We start from the raw sequence: 18,286 nt of genomic DNA on the forward strand, positions 1-18,286 counted from the left end.
GTGGAGCCGGGACCGCGTCGGAGGAGGGGGAAGGCGGACGATCCGGAAAGTGGAGGGAGGGTAGCGAGTGGTGTAGTTGGCCGGCGACGGGGTCGTGTGGCACAACGCCGGCGCCATTGAAGAAAGCAGTTGTGCAGGGCGCATGAAGTATTTCCTGATGGTCAGATACCATGTATAAACAGTTAGTCGAGTACTTATTTAATTTTTATAACGTACAAGAATTCTACAACTGCTCGCGTCCTACTGAGATCAACCATGTATAACGTTCTTCAAAGCAATGTAGTTGTATTATGACAATGATATCATGTTATTGTGTTCTGTATTATCATGCTATAGCACATTATAATATTCCTGATTTGATTTGAATTTGAATTTTCATATTGAGCTCAAATTATATATGTGCATTGAAAAATGAAATTTGAAAACCCGTGGCAACGCACGGGCATTTCTACTAGTCCTTCCATAATTGATAACATAATATATCAGGCTATTTTCATAAGAAGTAAATTCTCCAAGAACTAGGTGGGAGGACCTTTGGTGTACATAAAAATTTATGAAATCTTTGAATGTGGGAAAAGACAAATGCTACAAGAAGATGTTTTGTCGTGTTTTTGTAGACATTGCTGTGATTAGATATTTGCAGTGTGCTTTTCCCTCGGCAGACACGGCAAAGAAGCATTTGCCGTTTTCCGGGGTGTTCGACACAAGGCAAAGGTGCCGGAACACGGCAGTGTGTGTTTTCCTGGTAGTGAACCAATGGTTGCTCCCAATTTTCATTAAGACTCGGAACAAGGTTTTACAAGTTTATGCTACATATGGCCACGCCATTCACCACTCAGGCAACAAACAACTACTCCTCCCAAAGATCTGCATCAATTATACAATAGCATTTCTGTCGTTGCCGGAATTTCAGATAATATTATTCGACAAGAGTTTCATCAAAATTTGAAGAAACTTGATCCCTACAATATAGATCCTATCGTCAAAATTTGACGAAACGTAGATCCTAGCTACCCTAAACAACATCCTACGTACGTACGTACACATATGTGCACGTATCTTTATCAATCAACCTCTACGATGAAGGGAGCGTTTACATTTGCTTCCCGTCAATCGTGTAATCATATAGCAGCTAGATTACCAGTACTATAGCGTCGCATCTGAGTAGCTAGTATTGCATACTAGCATCTCAGTGGTCGCATGGATCCCAAGCCCCCTGCTGTATTGTACAAATACATAATGTGCACATACGTACGTGTACATGCTCTTATAAGCATGTACATGCGCCCGTACGGACATAGGCTACCTGTGATCGATGGATCGATCAGAAGCTGATGGGGTAGACGTGCTGCATGTTGGGGTAGAAGAGCCCCCAGTTCTGCTCCACGCCGTTGTCCTTCTGGTTCTCGTTGAACATGGAGAACACGTAGGTCTCGATGCCGCCCGGGTGCCGCGGGGTGCCGCGTCCGACGTGGTTGATGAGGTACTGGTTGTAGATCCTGGCGTTGGCCGGGTTCGCCGCCTCGCCGCCGGCCGACGGCCACCCGCTCTCTGAAACCACGAGGCTCACGCCGTCGCCGCCGTGCTTGGCCATCGCCGTGTAGAAGGCGTCCACTGTGGTGTCGAACAGGTTCTGGTACCCGTAGGCGCCGTCCTGGACCACGGTGCCGGAGGCGGTGAAGAGCGCGTAGCTCATGTCCATGGCGCTGGGGTTGTAGGCCCAGGCCAGGTACGGGTAGATGTTGGCCATGAGCGGGCCGCCGGTGCGGGCGAGGAACTGCACCACGGGGCCCATGAAGGTGTCAGCCTCGCCGGTGAAGGCTCCGGCGGAGGGCGGGCTGTACACACCGAGGATGGCCTGCGACACCGACGTGGTCACCTTGATGTGCCCCAGCCCGGCCGACGCCAGCGCGCCCTGCACGTTCTGCATTGCCGGGAGAAGATTCTGGGTGGCGCCGCCGGCCACCTCGTTGCCCACGCACACGTATCGGAAGGACACCTTGGGGTACGCCTGGATGTTGTTCCGCACCCAGGAGTCGGCGGCGGCGGGGCTGGCGGCGAGGGCCGACAGCACGTCGTTGGGCGCGCCGACGACCACGTTCACGCCCGTGCCTCCGACGGCCTGGAGCGCCGCCTGGTCCGGCGCGTACAGACGCATGGAGTTGATCCCATAGGATTCGAACATACCCACCACGGTGCTCGCCGCCGGCAGGTTGTTGGCGCTCATGCCGTAGCACACCCCGATGGACTCCACGCCTGCACGCGTGAACAGGTAACTTTGTGAGTAGATGAATAATTGAACATGACAAAATTATTTAGAGCTGCATGCATGCAAAATTATTTACTGTACTCCGTACTCAAAGTTACTGTTTCATTGACATGGAATATTTCCCCTGTGACGACGACGGGGGGGAAAAGATGGGAAAGAAACCAACGGGTGTGCAAGAATGGCGGCAAGATGTCATTTTTAACCTGTTGACGAGGGATAATACTAACTCCCAGAAAAGGACCTTTAACTGAAACTTTGGATGCATTCACATATTTTATCTCCCTCATTAATGTTTAGTGGTTAATTTATCAGTCATTTTATTAATGTTTTTACTATCACGAGTTGGTGTCAGATTCACGCCCCTTTGTCACTTGCTACGACGACGTAGGTAGAAAAGGAACTGGTCGGACAAAATATATCTATCTCTGGACTTTGGCTAGTTTCGGAATTGGGACAACCTTAAAGCTAGGAATGAACTTTTGACTAGCTTGGAGTACTGATTTTTTTTTTACCTAGGTCTCTTTGACTTGCTAGGTTTACCAACGACGACAAACCATACTCAAATTACGGCAGCTGTTCATAATTTATTGAAAAGAGTCACCTGAGAGTATGGAAGAAAAAGCAACTCATAATTTATCGAAGAGTCACCTGAGAGTATCGAAGAGTCAAAGCTTATGGCATAAACTTTGTACTTGCACCGTCGCAGACGTACGGCTGCCTGGCCAGAACCATACGAATACGCGAGGTCATACGTACATGCTGGGACAAATTAAGTGTCTGGTCCAACGTCCGCAGCACGGCCGTTGGATAGTCCACATAGCATCGATGCCGATCGCCATGGCGTGCATGCATGCCCCCTTGTTATGCTGGGGCTGCTCCTATAGCTACGCTCCAATTAACGGTCTAGATCACGTGCCTTATGAGTAGGGTATAAGTAGGGTTGCAAGCGGCCTCCCACACAGACGCCCGCAAAAACATTATATTTTGTTTAAATTACATATATTTCTCTAAGAAAGTTACAACTAATCTAACCAGTTTTGTCGACGAAGCAGGGCGGATCGGGTGCCACTGTGCAACCCTACTTACAAGTAGCTAGCTAGCTAGCACACAGCTTAATCACACCTCCACTACTAGACCAACAAAATGGAAATTTTCGTCCTACTCAAATGCTAACTACCAGCTAGTACTGTACTTACATGCATAATTCTCTTCAACCCATTTCAGGTAGACCAAACTTCGAAAGAACAGCAGGAACAAAAACCTTATGACTTTCTAAGAGTTGGCAAAACGAAGCCGCCTGACATGCATGCTCATCGGACAAGCCAAGACATCATCTATAAGCTTTGTAAGTTTGCTGGTTTGTCTGCGGTTGAGAAATGCGTCATTTTCCATAATACAATTTGTATCTTATGGTCAAAACTATCTACAAAATATCTATTTCTGTGTGTTTAAGATATTATTTCGTTGTGGAAAACCCAATACTTACTGCGATATATTTTCCCCCGGGAAAGAGTGTCGAGATTACATTTAACGTGCATGTGGTGCAAATTTGTTTGATCGGACGATATCCCTTAAGTAAATGATAATTGAAACAGATAATTCAAAGAAAACCATTTTTTTGCAAAATTTACCGTGATAAGTTTAAAAAAGGTTATTCACTATCCCATGCACTGATGGATGCTCCAAGATAGAGAACGAGACTGCCGGGCGCCGTCTAGTCTTTACCATGCGGCTGATAGCGCGCGGGCAGAATAAAACGCAGAAAGAAAGCGACGTGCACCTAAAGGAGAGCACTGTGCACCTCAAAAAAATGAAGAAGGTATATGCTGTTGGCAAGAGAAAAATATGTGATGACCATGCGTACACCATGGCGAGCTACCTAGCTAGCGAATGCATCTCTTCATGAAATCTGAGTTAAGCACATGTGTTATCTTCCACGAAACCCACTGCATGATTTGCATGCAGAGAGAGAGAGGGAAAAAAACGCATGTCACCATGGTGAGCTACCTAGCTAGCTAGCTAGCTAAATAGCTAATGCAACTCTTGATGAAATTTGCATGAAAAAACTGAGGGAGAGAGAAGGAGCAGGAGGGGACTCACTTTGTGGGATGGAGGCGAAGGCTCCGAGGAGCAATGCAAGAGCAAACATGGAGGCAACGCCTTGGCTCGCCATTGGGAGACTCTCTCTGTCTATGTGGTTCGAGGGTGTGTGTGTGTGATGCCAAGACCAAGACACCTTTCTTCCTCTCTCTCAAGGTAAAGCTCTCCTTGGTTCTTTTCTGCTGAAGCCACTACCCGTGGCCTGCCCCTTATATAGGATCCGAGGAGACAGAGTTTGGCCAATCTGCTCGCAGGCGCAGGCCCAACGTCTCCACATTAATTTAGCCTCTTGCTATTGACTACCTAGGCCGTTTGCATGCGTCACCCGTCTCGCAATGTCTGGTGGGCAGAGGTTATCCGGTACACTAGGTTTGTTGCAGGTAGGGGGATAATTCATAGAAGTACTAGCTAGCACCAAACAACTTTTGAAAAAAGAAAAGTTTGAATTTTGGACTCCAGCCATGATGTACCATGACAGTGAAGTTTCTAGGTCAATTGTGATCGCGCCGTGTGTCGGATATGTTCACGTCTTACTCAACGACATTCGGCGTCGTGGTTTTTCGTGGAAGGGTTGTGTCCTCGGAACCCGACACGACTTACGTAATAAGAATTGACAGTAGATATTTGTTGACCTTGGAGTTTTTTCTTCTCTTGAAGGCGACATGGCTTTCGTAAGAAGGAATCGACACTACCAATAGTTGGCGTAGATTTATATTTTTGTATCTTGAAACCGACATGAATTTCTAAGAAGAATTGACGCCATGGTCGTGTTGGTTTCTGGTTTATATTTATCTTGAAGTGGCATGTACAAAGAAATATTTTTGTCGATATATGTACAATCGCCCGCTCTAAAATGATTTGTGGTTCAACAAACACCACCCTAATTTGTCAGTATATATATATTACGGTCTCCTACCGCGATCTACGGTTACTCTTATTTTTATGTACTACTTATTATATGAACATATTATGGGAAATCGATAATTTGGTTTGTCATAAGAAATTTTGTGTTTTTGGTGTACCTAATTATTTGGTCACACATGATCCAACGAATTACTTGAACACCTTTGATTAAGCATGGACGTATGCTTATCCTGTAAGAAGACCAGATCCACTTAGCTAGCCTTTAGACCTTATTGTCTCGGAGGAGATTCATTTGGACTCCATGATCAGCCTTCAAATTTGAAAAGAGAAAAAAAAATAAACTTTAGGAATTACCATGGAAACACAACAGTACGGCCTACACAGAGCACCATACGTGTGAGCTTTTTGTGTAAGCATGCATGGTTCTTCCTTAACAATCTCGAGATGAGTTGAAATATATGGATCCAGATCCGGCAGTTAATAGTTATGTATATATATGATGTTGCTATCATCGCGAGTCAGGTTATGCACCTGCTTTCCAGTAGTATATAAGTAGTACTAACGAAGAGATAATATTAGGTGCACCAAATGTGTAATTGTCAAAAAAAAAGGCGCACCAAATGTGTAGATTAAAGTTAATATGGATATAAAATAAGGTACGGTTAGACTTGTTGTGGCATTTCCGTGAAGGAATTATTCGAAGAATATGTATTTAAGAACCGCTCATGTCTAGGACGGATTAGTTAGCATGTAGCAAGGAGGTACTGGTGTGAGTTAACATGAATGATGAGAAATTTCTTATTGGTGGATTGGATCTTTTTGACATATATAAGCTGCGCACTTTCGATGGATATATTGAACCGGTCAATTCATCGACGCGAAAAGGTTTATTTTCTGATATAGTCGAGTATATCAGACTTGACTAAATAAACTCTTCCCGTGTAAAATCCATGTCCATCCATTTTTCTTGAAATCGCACGGCCCACCGCGAACTTAAGGTAGAAGAAAACACCTGAGGACAAAACACAAACATGACTATAACCAAGCAACATATATGCCATGTAATGTGCTTACATCTTAAATGATCGGTGCCCACCAACAATTTAGCGTTGATGGAGTTAGCTTAGGCTTTTGCTTAATCTTGCCTATGTGGACACAGATGCAGGTCACTAGTACCGGCCCCAGCCCTTGTCCTACCCTGGGGCTCCATATAGATGGATATGAACCTACCTGCTTGCCTGCTGCCTAGTCGGATCGGACGGCGAGAGCCACATGGAAAAGTGCACTTTATCCATATTTCTGAGCTTATGTGGACACTGGGGAACAGCATGTCCTGTCAGCGTTCTGGCTACATGTGTGTGGCATCCTGGATACATGTGTGTTTCATCGTGCACGGCCGGCTGCCTAGCTACCTGACTTGGCCCCAATCATGATCGTATCAGCGGGGACTGCTTATGTATTGGTTTCATCAATATGATCGATCAAGTCTCTGTCGTCGCGGCAGGGCAGGGAGGTGTATTGTATCAATTTTGTATTCGTTATGGGTTCAGTAGTAGTATCTTTTTTCCTTTTTCTTTGGATCAGCATCGATCCAGTCATCCATCTCTTGTTGACTGCTGATTGAATTGGATATTTGGATCCCTGTTTCAACTATGCACACAACGATACCTAACTCCAATGTGGGGAAACTGGAAAGTGTGTAGAACTAGGAGGACCAGGATGTGCCCGTCAGATTTTCCCTTCCATCTGTAAATACAATAGTTTTTACATGCCAGTACAAAAGAGTAAGAGTTATACACTCACTACTTATACACTCATTTTCTCTTAATTATACTTACCACGCAGTAATTATTATATATGTTTATGTAATTTGTTTTCACGTGACACATATTCAAAGTTTTTACTTAATTTTTTATTAATGCTTTGCTCTCTAGATGTGCCCCTATCAGACAAGACGTTGTCTAGTGCCACCCTAGCCAAAGAGGACTTTGCCGAATGTATTTCTTAGACACTCGGCAAAGGTGTCTACTTTTTCAAGTGATTTATCTGGCGCTTGTTAAAATAACCGCACTCGGTAAAAAAAATATTATTAACTAGCGGTGGGAAGACAAGGGTAGCGGGTTTGCCGAGTGTTCTAAGCGATACACTCGGCTAAGTTTGTCAACGTAAGAGAACAAACCGCCGCCACATGGCGTAGCTCTGTCGCATACCATTTTTATTTTATTTGTTTACTTCTGCAATTTAACCTAAGCTTATACATACAACAAATGACTCAATGCCCAAAAGTTTGAATTCCTAACAAGTTCTCCCTATTTTGTTTTTCTCTATTAAATGAATTTAAAATGGCAACACAATATTTTTCATAAAATAGTGATTTTAATTCACATTCACTATTATGAATGTTAAACAACAAAGGCGTAGGCACAAGTTCAACTCCAAATAAATCATTACAAAACATGATTTGGCTGATTCAAAGTTGAGGGTTTGCCTTAAATTTTAATGAACTTCGTGGGAATAATTTTTCAAAATAATTAACTTACCATATTTATCTCAACACTATATCCAAAATATAGCTTCATGCACAAGAGTTCAACTGTATTTACAAGTTTTAGGTACTCTTTCATTTGTTTTCGATTAAACAACTCTAGAAAATGCTAAACTGTTAGTTTTACAGAAAAAATCATTTATTTTAATTCACATTCTTAGTATAAGTATTAATATAATGTATATTAAAAATATTAACTCAAAAAGGTTAAGTTATTACAAAAATTGGTTTGGATGCTTCGAAGTAGCAATTTTTCCTACGAAACAACTCCGGAAAATGGTAATAAATATTGTTAACATAAAAGGTCCTGATTTAATTTACATTCCTTGTTGTGAATGTTAAAAGAATGCCTAGGTACGAAATCAATTCAAACAATATAAAATTATTACAAAGCTTGGGTTGGGTTATTCAAATTTGAAGGTTTTCATTGAATTTTAAAAACTTCATGGGAATTTTTTTTTAAGGTGTATTAACTTTATTTATCCCAAGCTTGTGTACCTAAATTTAGGATCCATGAACAATATTTTGGATCTTCTAAAAGTTTTAGGCACTTTGTCACCTTTTTCCTTTTAAACAACTCTAGAAAATAGTAAATAATTATTTATACATAAAGGGTGTATAAAGGAAGTCCTAGTTAACATGTCAACTCAAAAAGAGGTCAGATTATAACAGAACTAAGTTTGGGTGCCTCGAAGTAGGAGGCTTACACTCAAAGTTACAAAACTTCTCAAGGATAGTGCATTTTCTGAAGCATGTACCAATTTAATTTTTTTATTGACTATATATCCTAAGCTTGTGTACCCAAAGTATGACTCCCCTGTAATAGTTTTAACTTATGATAGTTTAGCTATTATATTATTTTCCCTATTAAACATATCTAAAAAATGGTAACAAATATTTTTACATAAAAGTTACTAAATTTACTTTATATTACCCGTTATAAATTTTAAAGGTAGGCATGAGCGCAATATCAAGTCAAGAAGATGCCAAATTATTACAAAGCTTTGTTTGGCTGATTCAAAGTTGAATTGTTTCATTGAATTTTAAAAAACTTTGTTGGAATAATTAAAATTTCTATATTGACCTGTCATATATATCCCAATCTTATATACCCAAAATATATCTCCATGCAATTTTTTGACAAATTTTAGTTATTATGTTTTCACATTAAACAACTCTCCAAATGGTAAATTTACATAAAATTGTAACTTTAATTCACATTATTCATCTTGAATGTTAACTGAAGGCCTTACTAAAATATCAAGTAAAAACGGGTAGTTTACATCACAACTTATTCCAAACAGAAAATGCAAAAAGTAGATTATTTAATGTGTTTTCTCTTGCCAACAAATTAATAAGATAGTTATTACATCATCCACATCTTGTGTACATGAGACATCAAGCTCAACAAAACTCTAAATTGCTACAAGTTTGCAGATGATCAAGTTCAATGGGAGTGTGAACAATATATAATATCACGGTAGAAGGATCATCATCATAATATGTATGATATCTTCACATGCTGCATCTTTCCATGGTGTCACTGTTGCAAGGGAAACATGACAACATCATGCAAAATATAATTAAGTCTCTACCTCGAAGATGTAGACAATGAGAACAGAAGTAGTTAATGCATAGCAACATATACATGTCTTGTCATAGGTAACATTCCAGCATGATAGAACTGAATAACAAAGAACATGATGTCTACTAACTAGAAAATTGTTCAGAATATGAACTAGATAGAAAATAAAAGAAAACATACTTGCGAAATAGATCACTAGTGGTGTAATCCCTGAAAGAAATAAATGAAATTAGATCATTGTGAACACATGTATTGGAAATACAAAAACTGTGCAAATAGTAAATCTTCAAGAGACAAATATATGAATCAAAAAATATTGTATGAAATCATATTATTGGTGTATAGATGCATATATAGCCATACGGAAAGAACATTAGTTTTTCTAAACATCAACAATTTGTACTGGTGCTATGAAATATTCCACGATGACTAATGTGTATGTTTTTCTTTCAGAAAGGCAATAACTGACAAGAGTAAAGTTAATTGATTAGGGTAAGATGCATAGCAACAGGTACACTTGTCTTGTAAAAGATAATATTCAACATGGTAGAACTGAATAGAGAAGAACATGCTTCCTAGGAACTAGAAAATTCTTCAGAATAGAAACTAGAGAGATGATAAAAGAGAACATACCTATGAAATAAATCATGAGTTCAGTAGTTCGTGAAAGAAATGTATGAAATTAGATCACTGTGCATATTGGCAATACAAAAGGCTGTGTGCAAATATAAGCTTCAAATAAAAAATCTATGAATCAAAAATATCTTATGACATCATATAAAGCAATAATGTAAGAACATTTGTTTTTCTTCTAATCAACACTAGTGTGTACTGGTTATTACATCAGGACTGATGTCTATGCTCCCTTTCAAAAAAAATCATTGACAGCTATATAATAGTTTGTGACCAACTCAATTATAATGCCTTATTAGTACTATTCCAACAATGTGGTAAAGCCGACGACCCTTACAGTGATATCATCGCCTGGACTAGGATGCCCATGGTTGAACCATTTGACGGAGTCACTTCTACTCAGTTTAATGGACTGGGAGGGGGTGGCTCATTTGGTCAATGCATACTATCGCCAGAAGGATGCAATGGTGAAAGTCCTTGTGCCAGACATGGTTTAGCTAACGTAGATACTACCGCCATGTCCGCTATAGCTTGGAAACGAGGATCACAATTACCGTCATTTATGTATTTCCACCTTAACTTGAAAAGCCAACGGCCTTCAAGGAAACTTTCCTCCTAGGGAGTCGCATGCCCGATGACTCTCAGGCCAGCATGAGTCTCCTTCCTGCCAAAAGCTAGGCAGAGAGGATCTTCCAACCTCTTTCTATTAATGGCATTGTGGTAGTTCCAAGGCCTTCTTGGCCCACTATCATCGGCGAGTAGAAGGGGTACAATGGCCAGAGAGCACGGAAGAGAGGGCATGAAGCATATGGGTATCAAAACGCATGACCCACTCGGCATTGCAAAATAAAGAGTCATGGTTGCTCATCGTCAGGCTATCTCTCTCATTGGACCAGGTGAAACGTCTATTTTTGGAGGTGAATCTTTTTTCTTTTTGCGAAACACAATATAAACGTAGACGCTCACATATACGCACATACACTCACCCCTATGTAAGCACGCACACCCTATCCTTATGAGCACCTCCGAGAGACTGCGTCGAAGAAATTTCATCCAACGGGTCTTGAGATTAACGAAGTCACCACATGCGCCTCGTTGTCGACAGAAACGTCGCATCCCACTGAAGAATGTCCCGCCTTTAATGAGACACCAAAGTGTCAAACCAGGTTTCAATTCTGGTGGATTGGGGGTGCCACTGTCCTTCTAACCACCCAACCACGGGTTGGTTCTCATTTTGGAAACGTCTATTTTGGAAGTGAAGAAGTCAAGCTTGCTCATCGTCGGGCTATCTCTCTCATTGGACAAGGTGAAGGTGAAACGTCTATTTTGGAAGTGAATCTCTTTCCCACAACTTTGCAAGGTGTTGCGAAATCTATTTGTGGGGCTTAGGTTGAAATTTCTCTAGTGCTTGTACCGAGCTCTATAGATTTGGTTGCTGACGAACTCTTCTTCTCTCATATTTCAATTATGCGAGTCAAACACACTTTGCTTGTGCAACGGACAACCTTGATTGCTCTGCCTAAAGAAAAAAGGATTAGAAGTTCTGAACTTTGTTCCAATACCATCTTCTAATCTTCGAGTAAGGTGTATAGACAAGACAAGAGGAGGATAGCAAACTGCATGGATCAGCTTTGGCCCAATTCTCAAGTGGCTCAAGAAAAGAACTCTAGTGGAAATTGTTTATCGCCGGCATATACAACATTCCAGACGTTATACATACTCAAACTCAAGTGAAAGGCCTTTTAATATTTTCCTTCTTGCTTATGTGGCCGGCGGCGCGCACCTTGTCCCGTCATGAGTGGAAGAAAGATAGATGGCTACATGACGGTGATTAGCACGGATCGTCGTTGCCTTGCTGGAGTTCTCTACCTGGTCCTCCCTCCCTCCTTCCGGCGGCTCCTTGACGGACTGTTATCGATCTTCTTGGACCGTGATCCTACGTAGGTAGTTCGCCTTTTCGTCCATGTCCTTTTGCACTCTTGAATTTCATGGCATCTTCTCTAAATCCCTGTTGGTGTGCCCTCGGAGCAAACAGCAGCAGGTTGAGGCTTAGGCAGTTAGCCTAGACAAGGATTCCAGTATCATCGTCTTCTTGAACAGAACAAAATTGTGCAGGTCCACACCGGGCGGTCGTTACTAACTGTACATAGGACCAGATCTCTCCATCTCACACTGCTCGACGTATGAATTAAATGAGGTACATGTATAAAGCTTGAATGGATAATTTTCTTTCCTAGTCACCAGAAAAAATAAAAGGCTCTCAAAAGCTGAGAACCTTTTATTTTGTTGGAAAGGGGAGAGCTAGGGGTACAATGCAAATACAGTTCTAAAAGCAAGCCACTAGGGTATCATCGTCGTCTTGAGAAAAACAAAGATTGTGCATGTCCACACCGGCGGCTCGATGTATGACTTAAATGCAGTACATGGAGTATAAAGCTTGAATGGATAATTTTCTCTCCTAGTCACCAGAAAAAATAGAAGGCTCACATCTTTTAGGAAATTAAAAAGCTAGCGCCGGCGCAATGCATATATGCACTATACACATATGGAAAAGCTAGCCGAATGGATTACAAATTTCTTACAGAATAAATTTATAGCCACTTGAACTGAAAGTGAGGTTGTGATCACTCGAAGAAGGGAATGAAAGTGAACCGGAAAGAGGAGATTGGCATGCTTGGGAACATGCTTAACTAGGACCCAACTGTTACCTGATAAGCGCAGAAGTAATTGGCTAAGAGCATGTCTAACAGGCCCCTTATAACCCGCCCACCCCGTAAAATTCCGGCGGAATACGGGGCAGGCGCGGTTTGGGCCGTCTAGTAGGACCCGTATTCGGGCCGGCCCGTTTCGGCGGAATACGGGGCCAGGAAATCCGCCCCACCGCCCCCTACTTATACCGGGCGCAGGTGCGAGTGAGGGGTTAACACCTCACTCGCAACCCTAGCTCCGCTGTCCGCCGCCGCCTCCCTAGTTAGCTCCGGCGAGAAATCCCTCACTCCCTAGCTCCGCATTTCACCTCAGCTCCGGCATGGACGCACGCCGCCGCAGTACCGCCTCGCCGGCGAGCGGATCGAAGCGATCCCGCTCGCCGGACAACGTGGAGGATGCGTGGCGTCTCCAATGCAAGAGATCCGCCGCCGGGAGCCGCCGTGCTGCCTGCAGGTACGCCGGCGCCGCGTACGTCCCGCCGAAGCTCGTTAAGTTCGCGGCGGGCGGTTGCTGGTACAAGGAGGATCCGCCGCTCAAGCCGATGAGCGGCCCCGCCTTCGACAACTGAAGGCGATAGAAGAGTCCCTCAAGGACGATGCCGAGAAGAAGAGGGCGGAGACGGAAGAGAAGGTGGCGGCCATCACCGCCGTGAAGGAGGCGCAATTGCGGGAGGCGGAGGCGGACGCGTACATCGTCGACCTCTCCGACCAGAAGTCGCGATCCATTTAGGATCGCGCATTTTATATGTATATACGTTGATCCGCCTGTATGATCGACGAACTATGAATATGAATAAGTTTCCCGGAATTTTAAATTTACGAATTTACGGGGTGAAATACGGGGTCTGCTAGACGAAACGGTGTATCGACGAGCATTTTTTTATACAGGGCGAAAAAAGCTCGACTGGTCGGGTCGACCAACGGGATATTTTAAAGGCAAAGCAGATTGATAAACCCAGCAGCAAGCTTGCACATCAGGATATCACGCTAGAATTCGGGTTGAAGTAGACCAGGCCGGCAAGCTGCATCTAATCAACCGTTTACTTTTCTCGGAAGAATCTTTGGTTCCCTATCACCTATGAATAAGAGTTCCAGGAATTCTGATTTCTTCTTCCCTTTCCTTACTCCAATGGATCTCCTTTCACGGATAAGCCACAAGAACAACTCGAAGCCCCTCGTCTGCTCGATCAGGATAAGTTGTGATAAGATTTCCGTGTCAGTTTTACCACACACATTTATACATATCCCACACATTAAATGCAGCAATGCAGGCGTGTGATCGCTAGCTACTATATCTACACGTATGTATACCTATGTGTACGCCAGCCCCTAAAGTTGCCCACTTCGAGATATGGATATACGTACATCGAGAAATGTGAATGTTACTTGTTTCCACATGTATATCCGTATTGTCTACACTTACGTGGGATCTGCACATTGGTTTCTACGTGTATATCTACCGTATACATTGCATCCATCTGTGTTACTGTGTAGTTTGCGAGCAAGCATCGTGGACTCGTACGTGGCGTCTTGTGTGTATCTTTGACTTGCCTTCAATCTTCATACATGTCGTACACTCGTATATATATGCACAACATGCAGCATGCCATCGTTACTACAGTACATATGTAGCCGTATTAACTCAGTATACCGCTCGAATTCACTACTTTTTTCTACTAATAAATTTTATTTATTGATTGCTGGATGGATGTCGACGTGGCTCAGCAGCCACAAATAAGAAACTTGGACCACGCTTGGAGTTGAATCGAACGGATAAGATCTCCGTGTCATCTTTGTCTGACGGAAGTGTATGTGTGCAAAATGGACATGTACTCCGGCGCGGTCGACCGAAAGTCTGCGAGGGACGTTTTTGTTCGGCTAGCTGCGTGGATTTATGTAGAGCATATACTCTAGCTATATATATCATTTCCTTCTTGTCAGATTGCCCTAGCTAGGTGTCATGCCACGCGTTGCCTCTCCAGAGGAATGGCCCTGCAGGCTAGCCAAATGCGAAAAGAATACAGAGGTAATCATCGGGAGCAGCTCGATCGTGCGCCTTGTTTTTCAAACACGTAAACATCGATATCTCACCTCATGAAATTGCTTACAGGACTCCAACCTCTATTGAATATAAGCTAGCGGCCTGTAGCAGTACTGCAAAGTAGGTATATGTTTAGGCGTTGATTCTTGACGTACGTTACTCGGCTCGTGTGGCTAGTCAAATTGGTGCCGTGGCACAAGTCATTAGAGCATCTCCAGCCGCGTCCCCCAAACCGTCCTCCAAACCGCGCCGGATCGAGCGTTTGGGGGACGTGTTTCGTTCGTGCCGCGTTTGGGGGACGTCGCTCCCCAGCCGCGTCCCCAAACGCCGCCCCCAAACATTAAAAGTATTTTTTGGCTAGAAAGAAACTATTTAATAATATTCAAATCGGTTGAACATAAACAAATTATATATAAAACTTCGAAAAAATATAATTAAATACATATAAACTATCTACTTCTTCTTCTTCGCTGATGGCCCCGCCTCGTCGTCGTCATCGCGGTGGCGCTTCCTGCTCGTCACCTCTTCCGAAGAGGCGGTGTCGGCGCTCGACGCGTCGTCGTCGCCGGTGCTCGTCGGCTGCGCCTTGGCCTTGGCCTTGGCCTTGGCCTTGGCCGCCTTGGCCTTGGCGGCCTTCGCCTTGGCCGCCTTCGCCTTCGCACGGGCCACCGCCGCCGCCGCGGCCTCTCTCTCTTCTTCCTCCTCCTCCCAGCCCAGCCATTCCTCCTCGCTGTCAACTGGCGGCGGGGAATCGTCGCCGCTGCTCGGCGTCCTGGCTTTGTCCCACCAATGGCGCCAGCCAGCAGTGCTTTCCTCGCTGGAGGTGTCGGACGGGAGCCGGGAGATGTAGCTCATCGTCGCCGGAGGTGTCGGATGGAAGCTTGGATGAATGACGGCGTACGTACGGGTCTTATTGAGCGCGGATGAACGGCGGCGCAGAAGTCGAAGAGAGCAGCGGTTGCTCTTCCGAGGAGTCGGCGCTCCATTCCGGCGGGGTTGGCGCGTCATCGACGCGCTTGCCAATGCGACGGTTCCGCTTCCTGTCAACTGCACCGTCGCTACGTATGTGGCGGTTGAGCGTCCGAGCCGCTGACGGGTCGGCCCCGCGCCTCCTCGCCTCTCATTTCGTTGTGTCCGGCGTCCCCGGTGGGGACGGGGACGGGCTCGGGACGCCGGACACCGTATCGGGGCGCGCCGGACAAAAAAGGACTTTGGGGGACGCGGCTGGAACGCTTTTTTTGTCCGGCGCGCCCAAATCGCTTTGGGGGACGGTTTGGGGGACGCGACTGGAGATGCTCTTACGTGTGGAAACTTGTAGAAAGGCCAATTCTAAAAATGTTGTTTTCCAAGTTGCAATCGGGCTTACGTATAAACACATTAACTCCATATATGTCATAATGTTATAATGTGAGAGGTTGGTTTTTCAGGGCCCACCTTCGTCTTTGCTTGGGTGACTTGGGTTGTGACTCCATCTATAGTGCCTCATGTTAGCGACTGGAAGCTCACGGCAGGGAGGTGTGATGGTAGGTGATTAGGCCTAATTTTCAGTGTTGGGTTCATTCTTGGGGGCGTGTCTCTTCCAAGGCTCTATTGTTGTGACTTAACTTGGCCATTGGCAATTTGGGCCAACGTTTGAGCATACTTTGTTGTGCCTCCTAGGGAGTGTTAGATGCCGTGAAATGAATCTTGGTGGTGTGGGCAAACAACAATATGATGTGGCTTGGGTGTTGACTGGTCGTCAAGGTCACGAGGGCTCGTGGCGGCTAGAAAGTAGTATGTGGTGGAAGCGGAGAGTCGAACTTGTTGACGGCATTCGCCACTCTTAGATCAGGAGGCCAACAGTTCTTGTCAGGGTGGTAGATTGATCCGGTGGTTGCGATGACCATGGTGCCAACTTGAGAGTTTTGGTGAAGGACTGAAGGCGGTGATGGAGGTGTGATCTAAAGTCTAGTATATTTCTCATCATGTGTGTCTCGTGTTATAAATTTTTTGTTGTTTCTCCATTCGTGCCCAGTCTCATCTTGCATTCTGGTTCTTTTTTTTTGCACAAACAAAGGGGTCTAGAAGACCCCGGAATACCATTCATTACACCACGTGGCAGGTTACAAATATGCAGGCAGGTCCTTTTACATCACTCGCACAAAAGAACCAAATATTAGAAGATAAGGTATGCCAAATTGCAAAAACCACCCTAGAACTAAAGATACAAAAGCAATCAAGTCCTGGGTAGCCTCCGCCACCAGACGCCGGCGTCCTCAAGACGTCTCCGTCGAGGAACGGGGCGCAAGTGCCCGAACACCCCATTCCGGCGCCGATCCGTCGCCGCCAGACACCTGGAAACCACCGGGGGCGAACCACTTGATGGTGACAAGGCGCAGAGCTCTAGCAGCGAGGACGAGGAAGAGCCTCCATCCTGGAGGTTGTCGAAAATTGGCCGCCGCACCGGCCATGGATAGCAGAGGCATAGATGCCTCTAGCTTGGATGTGCATGTCGATGACGATCCGCCGCCACCGAATCAGGAACCGCCCGAAGAAGAACGAAGCCTCCCTCTTCCGCCTCCCCTCACCACCACGGTAGGACAGAGGCTGAGAAGAGCTGCAGCTCCCCCCTCTCAGACCATCCCCAGCAAGAACACTGATAAGCGTACAGCACGCGTCCGTTGGGAACCCCAAGAGGAAGGTGTGATGCGTAAAGCGGCAAGTTTTCCCTCAGAAAGAAACCAAGGTTTATCGAACCAGGAGGAGCCAAGAAGCACGTTGAAGGTTGATGGCGGCGGAATGTAGTGCGGCGCAACACCAGAGATTCCGGCGCCAACGTAGAACCTACACAACATAACCAAAGTACTTTGCCCCAACAAAACAGTGAGGTTGTCAATCTCACCGGCTTGCTGTAACAAAGGATTAGATGTATAGTGTGGATGATGATTGTTTGCAAAGAACAGTAAAGAACAATTGCAGTAGATTGTATTTCAGATGTAAAGAATGGACCGGGGTCCACAGTTCACTAGAGGTGTCTCTCCCATAAGATAAATAGCATGTTGGGTGAACAAATTACACTCGGGCAATTGACAAATAAAGAGGGCATAACAATGCACATACATGATATGATGAATATTGTGAGATTTAATTGGGCAATACGACAAAGTACATAGACCGCTATCCAGCATGCATCTATGCCTAAAAAGTCCACCTTCAGAGTTATCATCCGAACCCCTTCCAAGCATTAAGTTGCAAAACAACGGACAATTGCATTAAGTATGGTGCGTAATGTAATCAATAACTACATCCTCGGACATAGCATCAATGTTTTATCCCTAGTGGCAACAACGACATCCACAACCTTAGAACTTTCTCGTCAATGTCCCGCATTTAATGGAGGCATGAACCCACTATCGAGCATAAATACTCCCTCTTGGAGTTAAGAGTAAAAACTTGGCCAGAGCCTCTACTAATAACGGAGAGCATGCAAGATCATAAACAACACATAGGTAATAGATTGATAATCAACATAACATAGTATTCTCTATCCATCGGATCCCAA

The 18,286-nt window shown here is 44.4% G+C and overlaps 1 protein-coding gene across 1 annotated transcript; it reads right to left on the reverse strand.

The window, feature by feature from the left end:
* Nucleotides 1–898: 898 nt before the first annotated feature.
* Nucleotides 899–4,669, reverse strand: LOC124707769 (lichenase-2-like). The gene is made up of 2 exons (XM_047239461.1): nucleotides 4,370–4,669; nucleotides 899–2,256 (listed from the first exon to the last, which is right to left on the reverse strand). The coding sequence occupies exons 1-2, from the start codon at nucleotides 4,440–4,442 to the stop codon at nucleotides 1,325–1,327; spliced, it is 1,005 nt and encodes a 334-aa protein (XP_047095417.1). The 5' UTR covers nucleotides 4,443–4,669; the 3' UTR covers nucleotides 899–1,324.
* Between the last annotated feature and the right edge of the window lie 13,617 nt (nucleotides 4,670–18,286).

This window comes from Lolium rigidum, chromosome 4 (genome assembly GCF_022539505.1).
Source record: "Lolium rigidum isolate FL_2022 chromosome 4, APGP_CSIRO_Lrig_0.1, whole genome shotgun sequence".
NCBI classification, from domain to species: domain Eukaryota; kingdom Viridiplantae; phylum Streptophyta; class Magnoliopsida; order Poales; family Poaceae; genus Lolium; species Lolium rigidum.